The 18663-nt window shown below is 38.7% G+C and overlaps 1 protein-coding gene across 3 annotated transcripts in view; it reads right to left on the bottom strand.

Annotated features, from left to right (window-relative positions):
• Positions 1-18663, bottom strand: part of UVRAG (UV radiation resistance associated) — a 324828-nt gene that overhangs the window by 221847 nt on the left and 84318 nt on the right. For all 3 annotated transcript variants that reach the window (XM_034933393.3, XM_055094696.2, XM_055094695.2), the window contains one exon: positions 8361-8446. In XM_034933393.3, coding sequence (XP_034789284.2) covers positions 8361-8446 — 86 coding nt within the window. The remainder of the gene's footprint in view (positions 1-8360; positions 8447-18663) is intronic.

Raw genomic sequence — 18663 nt, 5'->3', positions numbered from 1 at the left:
AGGTTGCAGCAAGCCAAAATCGCGCCATTGCACTCCAGGCTGGGCAACAGAGCGAGACTTCGTCCCAAAAAAAAAAAAAAAAAAAATTATTTTATTTTAAATTTTGATTGAAAACCTTCCTAAATCTTCTATGTGCCTGCTTTCTTATGAAGGCTCTCATAATTACACTTTTCTATTTTACTGATGATTTGGCAGCAACATGGCATAATAGAAAACAGCACATGCACTGGAGCCTGGCAGACCTTTCTTCAGACCTGCTTCCACACTTAACCAGCCTGTGGCCCAGGCAAATCATCTCACCATTTTAAGACTGCTTCCTCATCTGTTAAATGGAGACAGCATTATTAAAAACTAAGACAGTGAGTAACTTGAGTTATGAAATGCAATACAGAGATGTGCTTTGGCCAAGTTGGCTAGCTATGTTTTTTTCTTTAGTTGGCCTCTTCTTACAGTGAACTGTTTCTCCTCCTCTCTCTTTTTACATGAAGTAGTGAGACAGGGCTGTTTAAGAATCCAAACAGTGACTACAAAGGTAGGACAGTAGCTAATATGATTTATCACTCAGCTATATTCCAGAATCAAAGAGTATACCACAAACAGAGCAAACTATCAGCTTTCGCTTCTTGCTGTCAGTGTGTCTATTTTAACAGTAATCCTCTTAATTCCTCCCCTACCTTACTTAAAATAAGCATACAGAAACTGGGTAAGAGCCTAGTCTCTATTATGAAAAGAAAGTACACGAGTTTTAGTACATAAACTTTGTAAAGTCTGCTTACAATTGGGTTCTTAGCTGTATTCTGTATAACTGCAATTACCACTTAGAGTCCATTAGGCAGGGAGGAAAAAAAAAAATCTCTTCCTGCAGCCTAAAAGTTGGTTATCACATCCATAGTTTAAAGATGATAAACAAAGTTATACCTTATACTTCTCATCCCATCTCTTCTCTAAACACTATGCTATTGATAATTTATTGGTTGTGAGCATTTTCCTGTTAAAATTGGAATTTTATAGTTGACAGTACTTTCTAGCAAAGTGGGGGGAGGGGAATTTGCTTCTAGAGAGCCAAATAAAGGTCCTCCCAAAACACTTATAGAAAGAGTTGGATTGAAAGTCACAAAATCCTGAAAATCTCACCACATGTTGTGTGGAGAGCAGGGGGCTGAAAGAAGCAGCTGAAGGCTCACAGACCTGATTGCATTTTCAACACCTTTTAAATATTAGCCTAGAAATTTTTTGCAACTCTCATTTTACCAGATGGAAACCATTAGGAAAAACAAAACTTTAGTCCTCTAGTAACCCGAACAATAGTTCAATTTGATCAATAGAAATGGCATTTATTATCTGCTTAACATATATATGATACACACTGCGATAGGGCTAATACAAAGACTAATAAAACAAGGATTCTTGCCTAAAGGTGCTCTCAGTTTGGGGGTGTTGAGATGAGTGGAGTGAAAATCAGACAATGAAGAACTATTTATAACACAGTAAGCACTCCATAAATGATAGTTATTGATTATACAAGTAGGGAGTGGGAGGACTTTGAAATAAAGACCTTGGTCCCTAAGGGCATGTATTGCTAAATGTCCCTTGAATATCACATTAAGAAGTGTGAACTTTCTCCTGTACATGATATATCAAAGCTTTCTAAGCCCAGCGAGTAAGAAAATTCATGTATCTTTTTTTTTTTTTTTTTTTTTTTCTGAGACGGAGTCTCGCTCTGTTGCTCAGACTGGAGAGCAGCGGCGCGATCTCGGCTCACTGCAAGCTCTGCCTCCTGGGTTCACGCCATTCTCCTGCCTTAGCCTCCGGAGTAGCTGGGACTACAGGCGCCCGCTACCATGCCTGGCTATTTTTTTTTTTTTTTTTTTTTTTTTTGTATTTTTAGTAGAGAAGGGGTTTCACTGTGTTAGCCAGGATGGTCTCGATCTCCTGACCTCATGATCTGCCCGTCTCGGCCTCCCAAAGTGCTGGGATTACAGGCGTGAGCCACCACACCCAGCCCATGTATCTTTTTTTTTTTTTTTGAGACAGAGTCTCGCTCTGTCTCCCAGGTTGGAGTGCAGTGGCGCGATCTCGGCTCACTGCAAGCTCCGCCTCCCAGGTTCATGCCATTCTCCTGCCTCAGCCTCCCAAGTAGCTGGGACTACAGGCGCCCGCCAACACGCCCAGCTAATTTTTTGTATTTTTAGTAGAAACGGGGTTTCACCGTGTTAGCCAAGATGGTCTCGATCTCCTGACCTCGTGATCCGCCCGTCTCGGCCTCCCAAAGTGCTAGGATTACAGGCATGAGCCACCGCGCCCGGCCCCATGTATCTTTTAAAAGATCACTCTAGCAGCAGTGTAAAAGATTATAAGGATTTAAGATACACTGGTTTATATGATAGCCTCTGGAGCTAGACTGCCTGGGTTTGAATACAAATTCTAACACTAGTTTGTGTGACCTTGGTGAAGTTACTTAACTGCTTTGTGCCTTAATTTCTTCATCAAGGAGATCAGCAAATAGTCTAGGAAAATACAGATTAAAAACAAAGAAGGGTCGACAGATGAGACATCTTGCCAAAGAATCAATATGGTTTATCATCAACTATATCTATCACCAAGGGAAGAAAAATTAGAGAAACCAAAAATGACTAAGATTACTAGCTTGGGAGACTAGGATGGTGATAATACCATTAGACAAACCAGGGAAAAGAAAAGGAAGAGGAGTATTAAACCGATGAGTGTGGCTCCAGACACTTTGGGGTTGAGGTTCTTCAAGGACAAAAAAGTTCAAATATCCATGGTGGTTGGAAAATGCAGACTGGAAATCCAAAAGAGAGGTAGAGCTAGAGATATAGATTGAAGAGGTATTAACATGTAGATGTGTTGGTTGTAGCTTTAGTAACACAAGAGAGTACCTAGGGAAAAAGAGTAATACAGAAGAGTCCTAGTAAGCTCACAAGCCAAAGGAACTCCAACAATTAACCAAGAAGTATTGGTAAGATAGAAGGACAGGAGAAATATAGCCATAAGAAATAATCCTTTCCTTCAAGAAGATTTCAATGTCATTAAGGAGAAAAGACACACACATGTTAAATATTTTTTATTATGACTGTTTAGAATTAACAAAAGCAACTTTGAAAGTAAAACCACCTTTGCAAAAATTATGAGTGACAGAAATCAATCAACATGTAGCTGACTCCATCTTGCTTCTAGCCTCACAAGCTGTCTTTGTACATTCCTGGGCATAGGCCAAGCTAACTACGGGAGGAATTTAGTTTATAGCTTAACTTTAAAATAAAGATGATAACAGTCCCTTCCTGAAAGTAACCTCCTCCTTATTACTCAGGGACTGAAAACACCTTTGTAAAATTATGGTTCAGGAGTCATGCACCCAGAGGTCACAAGGTTTGTAACATTCCCAATTGCTCCTATAGATAACATCACTATCATAAAATCTAAGACTGGTGCTTGAGGTATTTTTCAGACTCTGAATTCTGATGGACCAGCTGGTATCAAATAAGTAGCCCATATCAAGAAACTGGCTTAATTGGTCTTATGACCCCCACACAGGAACTAACTTGGCACAAGAAGACAGCTTAGACCCCCTATGATTTTAGCCCCAGCCAACTAATCAGGATTCCCCATTTCCTAGACCCCTGCCTACCAAACTATCCTTGAAACACTCTAGCCTGTGAATTCTGAGGAAGCGGATCTGAGAATTATCTCCCATCCTTCCATTTGGCTGGCCCTGTAATAATTAAACTCTTTCTTTGCTGCAAAACCTGTTCTCAATGCATTGACTTTTCTGGGCAGTGAGCAAGAAGAATCCATCATGCAGTTATAAAAGCAGATATGGAAAACACTAGAATGCTGGGGAGAGAAAGGAAAAATATGCTGAAAAGTAGAAAAGCTAGTGGTAACAAGGAAAAGGAATACTGGCTTAGAGGAGAAAGCTATAACCAAGACCAGGTAAGTAAAGAGGAAGAAGAAAACTAACATTTATTAAATGTCTACTATATGCCAGTAACTATCCTAAGATCTTTCAAATATTTTATCTTATTTAATTCTAACAATATTCCTAATAGAAGAGACAAATATTAGCCCCATTTTACAAAAGCAGACTAAGGTATACAAAAAGTTGACGTTACTTGCTCAAAGTCTTGCATCCAGTCTACCTACACATGGCAGTTTTAGGACTGGAATTTAGGTGAAGGACCAAAGCCCTTTATTTTCCACCATACTTCCACTTATTAAACTGGCAAAAGCAGGATATTTCTAAAGAAGAAGGGGAAAAAAACAATGAAAACTATACTAGAAAAAAACCAGAATTATTACTTTTCTTACTATAACAGAGTTATCTCTTTGAAAAAGTATAAAAGAAAAAACAACCAAAAAATGAGTTAACACTAAAAATAATCTGTCAGAGAACAGATTAGATATGATTAGACAGATTAAGAAATGATTAGACAGAAATCATTGCTTCCAGGCTCATCCCTCAGGTCCACTCCACACTGACACCATGGTTAGAATTCTAAATTGCAAACCTGACTATGTCATTTACTCCTCCTCTCTTTATAATCTTTCAATAATTCCCTATCAATAGGACTTTAAAAAAACAGAACCAAAAGGAGAAAGGTACCTAATAAGCCTATTAGAAAGCTATCTACTAAGCCTATATTCCTTAACCTAGAAGGAATCATACTAAGAGATTTTTTTAGTTAACTCCTAAAACTGAATGCTTATTTATAATTTACAACATTGCTTTATATTCCATTTTAGTCCCGTACTTTTCTCAACCCAAAATTGTAAAATAAATAAAATTTTAAATGCTAGTTAAGGAATAACATTGACACCTTGTGGGGATTGACACCTTGTGGTGAGCACCCTAAAATATGAAATATAACAACGAGTAAACTGGCTCTTAATTAAATGTCTACTTTTACCTGAAAACAAATGATTAATCCAGAGATTTCCAAGAGTTAAGAAGGAATAGTTCAATTACTATCCCACATTAAATGTAAATTTGGAAAGAACTGCTAATCTTTGGCAACACTGAAATTAGCCTAAATTCTTAACTATGAGTCAAAGCATCTGAATAAGGTCTCAGGTCATTGTTTTCCTATAAAACAGTACAACCCATCCATCTGAAGGAGCTTTTTTCTTTTTTTTTTTTTCTCTCTGCAGTGGAGTCTTACTCTGTCACCCAGGCTGGAGTGCAGTGGCACAATCTTGGCTCACTGCAACCTCCGCCTCCCAGGTTCAAACTAATCTCCTGCCTCAGCCTCCCGAGCAGCTGGGACTACAGGCATGTGTCACCATGCCTGGTTAATTTTTGTATTTTTAGTAGAGATGAGGTTTCACCATGTTGACCAGGCTGGTCTCAAACTCCTGACCTCAGGCAATCCGCCTGCCTTGGCCTCTCAAAGTGCTGGGATTACACGTATGAGCCACCACACCCAGCATGAAGGAGCACCTGGTTTTAGGTGCTCCAAAGTCCTTGCCTTAGTCAAGAGTGCCCATTTTTCTGTGACACTCCCACACAAAAAGGAGAGAGAACAGATGTATCCTAGTGGCCCAACAGTACAGTGAAAATTAATTAACTAGAATATACTCTCAAAAAACAGAATCGGGGCCAGGCACAGTGGCCCACGCCTGTAATCCCAGCACTTTGGGAGGCCAAGGCAGGTGGATCATTTGAGGTCAGGAGTTCGAGACCAGCCTGACCAACATGGTGAAACCCCGTCTCTACTAAAAATACAAAAATTAGCTGGGTATGGTGGCGCATGCCTGTAATCCCAGCTACTCGGGAGGCTGAGGCAGGAGAATCACTTGAACCTGGGAGATGAAGGCAGAAGTGAGCCAAGGTCGGGCCGCTGCACTCCAACCTGGGTGACAGAGCGAAACTCTGTCGCAAAAAAAACAGAATCAGGAGACCAGGGTTCTAAACATGACTCTAAACAGCATGCAGAATTTTATAAAGTGGCATTAAAGAATTTAGACTGTGTGTTTTCACACAAAATTACAGATCAAGTAACAGCAATTTTATAAACCAAGAAAGCATCAGGAAAAGAAAAGATATATTTTTTAAAATGACTCCAGCCAAGGACAATGTTAGAGAGGAAACCACGAACTAGAGTTTAATGCAATAGGCACACAATTAAGTTTCCTAGAAAGCACTTCACATATATCATGGCAAACACTATGGGAAAAGAGGATCATTTAATAGAGCAGATGATGGGTACTCTTTACTAATGTCTGAGAGAACTATCACCAAAGTCCCATCTGACTCATCAACTTTAATAAGTGCAATTTAAAGTTTCCAATTCCAGAACAACTCCTTGGGTTCGGTAAATTTGGTTGATAAATAGACACTTGATCTGGTTTAGGAAAAGTATATCTGTGTTATTAGCTAGGCATGAATTGTACAACAGGCATGAGGAGACCACTGTTAATAAGGCAGTTCAAATTACTGACACATCTGAAGAGTCTGAAAAATACTCTAGATATGAATTCCCCAAGAGCCAAATCATTGCAAGATCAATGTTCAATAACTGAGCAACTACTAAATTAGCCTGATGACTTTGCATTTATTTAGGGCATTGTGTTTTCCAAAGAATGTCCACAGTCATTATGCCATGTGTACCTTGTAACCACCAGTTTAGGAAGGTGAGACTATTAAAAGGATCTACAAAAACATTGTCAGAAAACCGTCAAAGCATCCTCCAGTCTGGCTCTTACTTGCTGTGTGCCCTCAGATAGATAAAACATTTAATGCCTCTTGGCCTCAGCTTCTACAATCAAGACAAGGGCTATCTATCATCCCTGATGCGTGAAGGACTTCTAAGAGAATAAGATAAAAAATGTGAAAATGCTTGTAAATTACACAATTTGTAACATCACTGCTTCCACTTTTTAGAAGCATCAGAGGTTAAATGAATTAGGATAAATCAAAGATAAAGGCAGGGTAGGATTAATCAAAGCATCCTCCATGATACCACACTGCTTCACAAGATCCAACAGTCTTTCTTCAGTTCCTGCTCTCCTACATTATCACAGTGTTCGCTACTCCTGGAAACTATCCTCTTTCAGCATCTATGATACTGCACTATCCCAAATCCTCTTCTTCCTGACTTAGTATTTTTTCTTTTAATTCTACTGTTTTCTCTAGTAAGGTCACACAATCTCACATTTAGAACATATCTTTAAAATAATTGTACCCTACGCCTCATTTTACTTACTAAGGAAAACTGAGATCAAGAAATATTAGTGGCTTATTCATATTTCAATTTCTGGACTTTCTTTTTTTCAATACTTAAAACTTTGTGTGTCTCAAACTGAACAGGCATTAAAATATGTTTACTACAATCTCCACCCTCTAATTTCTAAATCCTGTGTGTTCTGCTACATATCCTAAGCAGTCAAGGTGTAGGCATCTCTCAAGCAAGAACCAAAACTCAGAAAATGTATATGGTTACTTTAGTCAAAATCATGTTTCTTAAGATTAATGGACACAGTCCATGTGACCAAACTCTATATCATGTGTAATAAGATTCAAGTTTCACAAACGAAAGGCCAATTTTGTAAAGTTTCTAAAATAACCAGTTCTCCCGAGCATCCTTCTGGATTCTTCCTCAAGTACATATATAAAGGATGTCTAATGTTCTGAAATGTATTATGTGTCACGTAAACATTAGAAAATGCTGTCAAAATCAAATTTCAATGAACAATCTGTCTGAGTAGGGTGAACATTGGTTGAGTGTTGCTGTTAACTTTATTTGGAATTGCATTTATTTTGGTGGCTTGCTCCCTGGAAAAATATCCTTGATGATCTATCACATTTAAAATTAAAGCCAGATTTTAAAATCTTTCAAAATTAAGCCCAGACATTATGAAAATATAGAGCTGAGGCCTTTAAGCCTCTGAGCATTAGATACATGCAAAGCTTTTTTGGCTTGCCAAACGTAATTCTTTTAAGACAAAGAACAGGTCCAAACTCAAAGCCATGTTTGGGGCCGTTGAAGGGCTTTCCGAGTGATGCTGCAGTTGTTAAGACTTTGATAAGTCTAACTTTTGCAACTTTGATTACTGTTCTGTAGGGTACAGAAGACCAGAAAACAGTTCATGTCTGTTTTCAGATCACTGGCTTCCAAATATTCTCTCCCACTGTCCAGAGAAAGGAAATGGCTTTCCAAAGACTTTGCAAAATAGATAAATTCAAATCACTGTAGCTACAAAATTTATGACGCTTGCACTAAAAAATGCTAAGCTTGAATAACAGCCTCTAAAGCTTCCGTTAATTTTCTCACATTGAAATGTCACAAACTCAAAATGAGAAAGATTCTTTAGAATTCAGGGCAATCTAAGAAGTTTCTTACCGTAGCAAAGAGAAGACATCATAAGAATTGCGAACACAGTTCTGATCCACCTGCAGAAGAATAGTCTTCTGAGCATTTGAATAACCCTGAAAGACATTAATCAACAAATTAATCAAAACCAAACAAAATAAAATATATGCACAAATTAATCATGCTTGTCTTTTTAAAAATATGACATATTAACAACTGAGTAAATCTAAAATTTTAGAGATTCCAAAAAGTAAAGTATATCTGCCATGTAATAGAAGCCTAACCTTTCAGGTGAGGGAATGTAAAATAAATTTTGGCAGGGGGATCTGACAAGAGTGGAGAAGGAGCGCGCCCAGCCCAGCCCCGAGTCCCGCGGCCTTCCCTCCCACCACAGTGCCAGCCCAGCAGGTGCCACCCCAGCCATGGAGCAAGACAACAGCCCCCAGACCCCGAGGGGGCAGAGCAGATTTGGACATGTCGCCCAACGCTGCCACCCTTGTGCTGACCAGTCATCCCCAGAGAAAGATGAACACGGATCCTCGACCCACTTTGGTAATGTCTCCACAGCGACAGAAGATGACAAGGATCACACCCACAACGAGAGAGCTCCAGATGATGGCTGAACATCACCTGGGGCAACAGCACCAAGGAGAGGCGCCTGAGAAAGCTTCTGAGAGCACAGGGACCCAGGAAACGTGCCCACCCAGGATCACAGACACGGAAGTGGAGTCAAGGCTGGGCACCTTTGGGCTAGCACAAGAGCCTGCAGAATCTATCCCCACAACTCAGGAGAGAGGCAGTAAAAAATGCAGCACAAAGGAACCCTCGATCCATGTACCACCACTGGATTCCCAGGAAGCAGCTCGGTTTGAGAGAAGGAGGTATCCTGGAATCAAGGCTGCAGTTTGGGAATGCATGAACACTGGATTTGTTTCTTATTTCTTCACTTTTGGGGAAAATATCTTGTTTTAAAAAAGTGACAAATTCGGTGTTAGGTCAAAAAAATAAAATACATTTCTTCTCACAGTTTCCCACGGAAACAATGTTTCACATTATAAATTGTGGTGAACCTCCCAAGGAAGCTCCAGAAGTCGTTTTAACATATTATGTGACTCAAAAAGAGTATTAACAATAATATTTCAACTATGCCTAGCCATCATATGTAATGTTTTTATGGGGAAAAGGGCATTCCAAGTTCTGACTAGGAACACCAGAAACAAATATTTCTACTCTGTGGTACAAAGTAGCAAGGATACTTTCTAAAAAGAATATAGGACAATTCCAGAAGAAGAACAGAATAGGTATCTCTGTCATTTAAGAAAGGCAGAGGAGACTGAGTTGAGTAATGATAAAACTCCGGTCTCCTGCATAGCTGGCTCTACATGAATTACTCTTTCCCTATTGCAATTCCCCTGTCTTGATAAATTGGCTCTGTCCAGGCAGAGGGCAAGGTGAACCAATCTGGCGGTAACACCACTGCACTCCAGCCTGGGTGAAAGAGCAAGACCCTGTCAAAAAAAAAAAAAAGATAAAAAGGAATAAATAGTCATGTTTCTTTAAAAAAAAAAGGGGGGGGGTGGGGAGAGTACACAGTAATTTAGAAAAAAAGACTCTGGACCCACCAGGAGTCCAATTCAAGCCTTCAATACAACAGCTATATAATCTTAAGCAAGGAACCAGAGTGCTCTTAGTTTAACCTTGGTTTCTTCATCTGTAATATGGAGATGATAATAGTAACTGCCTCACAAATTGCGGGAATTAAAAGTTAATATCTGTAAAATGAAAGGTATTTAATAAGCACCACATACATGTTTGCTATAATGGTAGTAGAATCATTAAAAGTTATATCACTACAGACATTAAAAGGATATTAGGAGAATATTATTAACAACTTTATGCTAATAACTGTGACAACTTAATTAGACAAGTTCCTTGAAAAGAAACACAAAAGTGCCCAAACAGACATACTATGAAACATCTAAATAGTCCCATATCTACTTTTTTAGTGAAAAAGCAATTGAAAATCTTCCCCCCCACACACAATCCTGTCCAAATGGTCTCACTGATGAATTTCATCAAACATTTAAGAAAGAAAGAATATCCACTTTACACAAACTCCTTCAGAAAGCGGAGAAGGGAACAATTTCCAACTTATAAAACTAGCATTACTGATGCCAAAACTAGACAGAGACAACACACACACACAAAGGAAATTATACACCAATATCCCTCACGAAAAGAAACACAAAAATCCTTAGCGAAATATCAGCAAATTGAACCAGCAATACATTATAAAGATTAAAAAAGACATATTATTAACTGGATGTAGCCTAAGAATGTCTAGTTGATCTACCATTTAAAAAACAATCAACTAGACAAATACATGAAACAATCTTTATAAATCTATCTTGATGGGCACACCATTATAAAGATGCAATCTGTGAAAACAATGACACAAAGGTAGGGGAATAGAGCTATATAGAAGCAAAGCTTTTTACGGCATTAAAACTAAGTTGATATTAATTCAAACTAGAGAAGCTTGTTTTTTAAAAAGATCAACATTGACAAATCTTTTTTTTTTTTTAAACAAGTTCTGATTCTGTTACCCAGGCTGGAGAGTAGTAGCATGATCACAGTTCACTGCAGCCTCAACCTCCTGGGCTGAAGCGATCCTCCTGCCTCAGCCACCTGAATAGCTGGAATTACAGGCATGCACCACCATACCCGGTTAATTTTTGTATTTTTTTTGTAGAGATGGGGTTTCTCCATGTTGCCCAGACTGACCTTGAACTCCTGGGTTCGTGAGACCCTCCCACCTCAGCCTCCCAATTAGCTGGGATTACAGGCATGCACCACCACGCCCAGCTAATTTTTATTTTTTTACAGAGAAGGGTGTCTTACTATGTTGCCAAGGCTGCTCTTTAACTTCTGGACTCAAGCTATCCTCCTACCTTGGCCTCCCAAAGTGCTGGGATTTCAGGCATGAGCCACTGCACCTGGCTCATTGACAAATCTTAAGGTAAACTAATCAAAGGGAAAGGAAAGAAGACTCAAATCACTAAAATCAGGAAAGAAGTGGGAACGTCATTACCAATCTTACAGAAATAAGAAGGCTTATAAAAGAATACAATGAACAATTAATTGTATTCCAGCAAATCAGATAATGTAGACAAAATGATATAAACTACCAAACTACCAAAATGACTCTACCAAAATGACTCAAGAAGAAACAGAAACTACCAAAAATGACTCAAGAAGAAACAGAAAATCTGAACAGACCTATAACAGATAAAGAGGTAGATAGAATTTGTAATCACAAAACTCCCACAAAAAAAAAAAAAAAAGCCCAGAACCAGATTATCTGACTGGTGAATTCGACCAATTATTTAACGCCAATCCTTCTCAAAGTCTTCAAAAAACATAAAAGCAAGGAAATACTTCTTAAGTTATTCTATGAGACCAATACTATCCTGATACCAAAGCCAGACAAAATGTCACAAGAAAACTATAGACCAATATCCTTCATGAATACAGATATAAAAATCTTCAACAAAATACTACTAAAAGTGATCTAGTGGCATATTAAAAGAATTATAGCCCACAACCTGGCAACTATTTCTGGGTATGTACCCCAAAAAAGTGAAAGCAAGAATGGGAAGTGCCATTTGTATATCCATATTCATAGCAGCATTATTTACAATAGCCAAGGGGTGGAAGCAACCCAAGTGTCCACAGACAGGTGATGGATAAACAAAATATGGTATATTCATACAAGGAAATATTATTCACCATTAAAAAGGAAGGAAATTCTGACACACGCTAAAACATTGATGAAGCTTGAGGACATTATATTAAGTGAAATAAGCCAATCAAAGGAAAAACATTCATTCATTCATTCATATGAGGTACCTAGAGTAGTCAAAATCATAGAAACGGAAAGTCGAACGGTAACTGGGAGGGACCAGGGGATAGGGGAGCATGAGGAATTATTGTTTAATAAAGAGTTTCAGTTTTGTAAGGTGAAAAGTTTTGCAAGATGAAATACATGGATGGTGGCAATGGTTGCACAACAGTGTGAATGTACCTAATGCCACTAAACTATATACTTAGAATGGTTAAGATAGTAAATTTTGTGTATTTGTAATTTACCACAAAAAAAAATTTTTAAAGATTATACACCATGAACAGCTGAAATTCATACACGGTATGCAAGGGAATTTCAATACATGAAAATCAATCAGGCTAGGCACCTGTAATACCAGCACTTTGGGAGGCACAGGCAGGAGGATCACTAGAGCCCAGGAGTTAGAGACCAGCCTAGACAATACAGTGAGACACCATTTCTAAAAAAAAAAATTGTTTTAATAAAGAAATTGGCTGGGCATGGTGATGCATGCCTGCAGTCCCAGCTACTCAGGAGGCTGAGGTGGGAGGATCACTTGAGCCCAGGAGTTTAAGGGTACAGTGAGCCATGACTGTGCCACTGCATTCCAGCCTAAGTGACAGAACAAGACTCTGTCAAAAAGAGAAAGTATAGAAAGAAGGAAGGAAGGATCAGTGTAATACACCACAACACACACAGTCATCTCAGTTGATGCAGAAAATGCATTTGACAAAATTCAGCACCTTTCCATGATTTAAAAAAAAAAAATCAACAAACTAGGAATAGAAAGGAATTTCCCAGACCTGATAAAGGGCATCTACAAAAAACCCACAGCTAACACCATACTCAATGGTGAAAGACTCAAAATCTTCCCCCAATATCAAAAACCAGAAAGACAAGGTGATTGCTCTCACCACTTCTACCCAACATTTGTACTGTAAGTTCTAGCCAGAACAATTAGGCAAGAAAAATAAATAAAGTGTATTCCAAACTGGACCAAAATAAATAAAATGGCATCCCATGTTCACCGATATAAAGACTTAATATTATCAACATAGGAACAATACCCAAAGCAATCTAGATATTCAATGCCATCTCTATCAAAATTCCAGCAGCCTTGTTTACAGAAATGGAAAAGCCAGTTCTCAAATTCATATGGAATTGCAAGGGGTCAATAGCCAAAATTATATTGAAGAGAACAAAGTTAGAAGATTCGCACATCCCAATTTCAACTTAATACCAAGCAACAATAGTCAAAACAGGATAGCACTGGCATAAGGACAGACATATAAATCAACAAAATAGAACTGAGAATCCAGAAATAAATCGATGCATCTATGATCAACTGATTTTCAACAAAGGTTCACAGACTACTCAATAGGGAAATAAGTCTTTTCATCAAATGGTGCTAAAAAAACTGGATAGCCACTTTTAAAAGAATGAAGTTGGACCTGTCCTTAATACCATACTTTTAAATTACCTCGAAATGAATCAAAGACTTAACTGTAAAACCATAAAGCTGGCCAGGCACGGTGGCTCGCGCCTGTAATCCCAGCACTTTGAGAGGCTGAGGTGGGCAGATCACTTGAGGTCAGGAGTTCGAGACCAGCCTAGCTAACATGGTAAAACCTGGTATCTCCTAAAAATACAAAAATTAGCCAGGCGTGATGGCACGCGCTTGTAATCCCAGCTACTCGGGAGGCTGGAGGCAGGAGAATCACTTGAACCCAGGAGGCAGAGGTTGAAGTGAGCTGAGATCACGCCACTGCACTCCAGCCTGGGCGACAGAGTGAGACTCTATCTCCAAACAAACAAACAAACAAACCCACTATAAAGCTAAAAAAAACTATAAAACTATTAGAAGAAAACACGGGTAAATCTATATAACTTTGGATTTACCAATCTATTCCTAGATATGATATAAAAAGCATTAGTACAAAAAAAATCAGTAAATTATACTTCATTAAAATCAAAAACTTTTGTGCATCAAAGGACACTATCAAGTAAGTAGAAAAAGAACCCAACAGAATGGGAGAAAATATTTACAAATTGTATATCTGATAGAGGTCTAATTTCCAGATGATATAAAGAACTCATACATTCAACAGCAAAAAGACAACTCAATTTTAAAATGGGCAAAGAACTGCAAGAGACATTTCTCCAAATAAAGACATACAAATAGCATAACAAACAAACAGAAGATAAGTGTTAGTGAGGATGTGGAGAAATGAGAATCCTCACATATTGCTATTAGGAATGTATTGGTCAGCCACGGTAAAAAAAAAAAAAAGCTTAGCAGTTCCTCAAAAAGGTAATCATAGAATTATAATATGACCCAGCAATTTCACTCCTAGGTACATACCCAAAAGACTGAAAACAGGCACTCAAACAAACAGTTGTACACAAATGTTCACAGCAGCACTATTCACAACAGTCAAAAAAAGAGAAACAACACAAATGTCTATCAACAGACATGAATAAACAAAATGTGTGTGTGTGTCTCTGTGTGTGTACACATGCAATAGAATATTACTCAGCCCTAAAAAGGAATGAAGTACATTCCTTCCTACATGTAGATGCAACACCAAAACATTACACTAAGTGAAAAAAGCCAGAACAAAAGGTCACATACTATATAATTCAATTTGTATGAAATACCCAAAATAGGTAAATCCATAGAGATGGAAAACAAACTGGTGTTTGCCAGGGGTTTGGAGGACAGCAAAATAGAAAGTGAGCACTTCATAGGTACAAAGTTTAATTTGGGGATTATGAAAATGTTTTGCAACTTGACAGAGATGGTGGTACACAACACTGTGAAGGTACCCAGAGCCACTGAATTGCACACTTCAAAACAGTTAATTTATGTTACATTAATTTCACTTCAATTTTAAAAAATGGATGCTAAGAAATAATCAATACATTTTAAGGGCAGATGAGGAAAAAAAGGACAGAGGAGACAGTCTTATAAATCAGCAACAAAATCCAAATAATAGAAGACTTGAGAAGTAGATTTAAGAGTCTCAGGAGAAATAATTAATGATGTTCTACTTAGCTTTTCTTATTTTACGGAAAAAGCTGCCAAATATTTTTTCTTACTATAAAAAATTTATCCACACCCACCGACATACAACTAAAAGCCACACTTTATAACAGGGAAAGAACATTCAACTGAAAGCTAGAATCCTGGGTTTTAATCTACTCTGCCTATCGCATAAGTAAGGAAAATAATTTAACTCTCCTAGGCCTCAGTTTCTTTAATTATAAAATGAGATGCAACTACTACTAATAAAAACAGTAATAAAAAATAACAGCAATATAAAAAGTAATGTTTACATGCATTTACAGTGTGGCAGGCAGTATTGTATTTTACATGTCAACGTTAGCTAACTGTTAATATGTTAAATGTTAACACATTTAATACTCACAAACCCCTGTGAAACAGGTGCTATTAATATCCCCACTTTAAAGGTGTGGAAACTGAGACACAAAGAGGATTAAAGAGAAGAGCCATGCAGTCTGGCTCCACAGCCCGTGTTCTTAAGAACCAGGCTATACTTGATGATCTCTAGGACCTTTTCCAATTCTAAAAATTCTGAGTCCATGTACATTTAAGGCAATTTAAGGACATTATTAAGCCCTCCTGTTTCAGCCATCACTTAGCAATTAACATTCTTGAAATATGCTAAGAGCCTTGTTCTGAATGACATCTAACTTCACCAGATGTTCGATCCCAACAGACTTCTGATGAAGGATTATAATGGAAAGAAACGGCTCATTTGTATCTGGTTATCTGTGTGAGATACTGCCAAGTGCCAAAGAGCCCAGAAGAGATTTACATGTCACTCAAAATTCTTCTGAAGTCAGGCCTAACAATTCTTCAAGGAACAGAATAGTAACAAGTCTGGGTGAGTGCCTATTAAACTGCTCAGGGAAATAGATAATTTAACATATCCAATGAGCAGGAGTAATTCCAGGCAAGTCAGGTGTATTTCTAGATGAGTGGCCAGCAAACTTTTTCCATAAAGGGCCACATAGTAAATGTTTTGGGCTTTGCAGGCCACATGTCATTTCTGTCACATAGTCTTATTTTTTCTTTAAAATTCTTTAAAAATGTAAAATCATTCTTAGTCGCAAGCTATACAAAAATATGTGCTGGACTACAGTTTGCTTATCCCTGTACTAGTTCATTGGATGAGTCACGTTTTAAAACATGTTACTATATATTTTGAGAGTTTTTAGCTGCAACAACACAAGACTGTCCTTAACTTCATTAAAACTACAAAATGTATACAGAAATAACGCAGTTAGTAGGATAACTGATTAGGAAGCAAATAGCATTATACATATACTTCTTCCTTTCAGTGTTTACTGAACACCGAGTACATAGATGGTGTTAGGCAATTATTACTACTGTCCTCATAGAGTACACAACCCAGTGAAGGTTCCAAGTGAATCAAATAATGCAAGAGTGCCATAAGAAAGGCTTTTTAAAAAGCTACAGGAGTTCTGCTGCAGTAAAGATTCCATCTGGTAGAACAGGAACATCAAAGACTGCAGGGGTGGCAGTATTTGGGATGGATTAAGTAGTACTGAAAAGCTGAATGGCAGTGAAGGAAAGTCCCACACAGACTGAACACCTTTAGCCAAAGCATGACAGCAGGAAAACACAAGCTGCATTCAGAGAAAATTAAATAGTAGTCCAATTCGTTTAGCTTCAGTGACGTGGAAATTATTTGGATCCCTGGAGAGGGAAGTAGTGGGAGATACAGCTGAATAAGTAAGTAAGGGGGGCCAGAACACAGCAAGTCTTGAATACCATGCTAAAATGTAAAGACAACCTATGGGCAGTAAGAACTCATGGAAGGTTTCTAACAGTTTAGGGTTATAATCAGAGCTACATTTAAGGAAGGTTACTCTGGTATTAACAAACCTCATAAATTGGAGGAAGACTGTCCAACTACCCGATAGGAGGCTACTGTAAAAATCCATACATATTAGACATAATGAGGGTTCAAAATCCATCAGTGGCAATGGTAATAAAAAACAACAGAAACAGAAAAAGAGAGAGGAGGAGGAGGAGGAAGATGCGGGGGGAGAAGGAAGGTGGGGAGGAGGAGGAGAAGGAAGAAGAGAGATAAAAAGCGGAGACAGAACCCAAAGTACTATACAACTGACTGAATTTGGGCTGATGGAGAGAAAGCAATCAGACCAGAGAGTTGGACACATCTAGCAGACAATAAGAATTTACTCCGGCCGGGCGCGGTGGCTCACGCCTGTAATCCCAGCACTATGGGAGGCCGAGGCGGGCGGATCACGAGGTCAGGAGATCGAGACCATCCTGGCTAACACGGTGAAACCCCGTCTCTACTAAAAATACAAAAAATTAGCCGGGCGTGATGGCGGGCACCTGTAGTCCCAGCTACTCGGGAGGCTGAGGCAGGAGAATGGCGTGAACCCGGGAGGCGGAGCTTGCAGTGAGCCGAGATCGCGCCACTGCACTCCAGCCTGGGCGACAGAGCGAGACTCCGTCTCAAAAAAAAAAAAAAAAAAAAAAAAAAAAGAATTTACTCCATACAATCTTTAAGCAAAGGAATAAAAAACGAAAGCATCCTTTAGCAAGATTAATCAGGCAGCAGTAAGACAGAGTGGATACAAAGAGACTAGAGTCCATAGGTCCGCCAGGAAACTACTGCAGTGACCCAGCCCTTTGGGAATGTTGATCTGAGCTTGGATTATGTCAATGGAGAGGGAAAAGTAGCCACAGATACCAGAACTACTTCAAAGAAGAACTCAGAAGAGTCTAGTGGCTGACTGAATAGAATGGATAAAATAAAAAAAAATCAACACTTAACTATAAAATTTGAGGCCAGGATAAATGAAAAAATAGTTAATAAAGACATGGAAAACTGGAAGAGAAAGCAACCTTGAAGAGAAAAAATGAAGAGCTCCATTTAAAGCATAATAATTTCGCAGGCATCTATGCAGAAATGTCAGAAACCACTAAGACAGAGAATTACAATTTTGAGTAACAAGCTATATCAGGGGTTCCCAACCCCCCAGGGCAAGCATCACCACCTGAGCTCCCCCTCCTGTCAGATCAGCGTGGGCATTAGATTTTCATGGGAGCTCGAACCCTACTGTAAACTATACATGCAAGGGATCTAGGTTGTGCGTTCCTTATGAAAATCTAACTAATGCCTGATCATCTGAGGTGGAACAGTTTCATCCTGAAACCGTCCCCACTCCCGTCCCTGGAAAAACTTGTCTTCCACAAAACCGATCCCTGGTGCCAAAAAGGTTGGGGACTGCTGAGCTATACTACTGATGACAACCAAGTGGTGTATTCCAATAGAATTTCTAATGATCTGCTGCTACAGAAGCTTCATTCACTCATTTGACAAGAATGTACTGGATTATTATTACACGCCAGACACAGTGCTAAGCACT

This window comes from Pan paniscus, chromosome 9 (assembly GCF_029289425.2).
Source record: "Pan paniscus chromosome 9, NHGRI_mPanPan1-v2.0_pri, whole genome shotgun sequence".
NCBI classification, from domain to species: Eukaryota; Metazoa; Chordata; class Mammalia; order Primates; family Hominidae; genus Pan; species Pan paniscus.
This window is presented reverse-complemented; position numbering and strand designations above follow the sequence as displayed.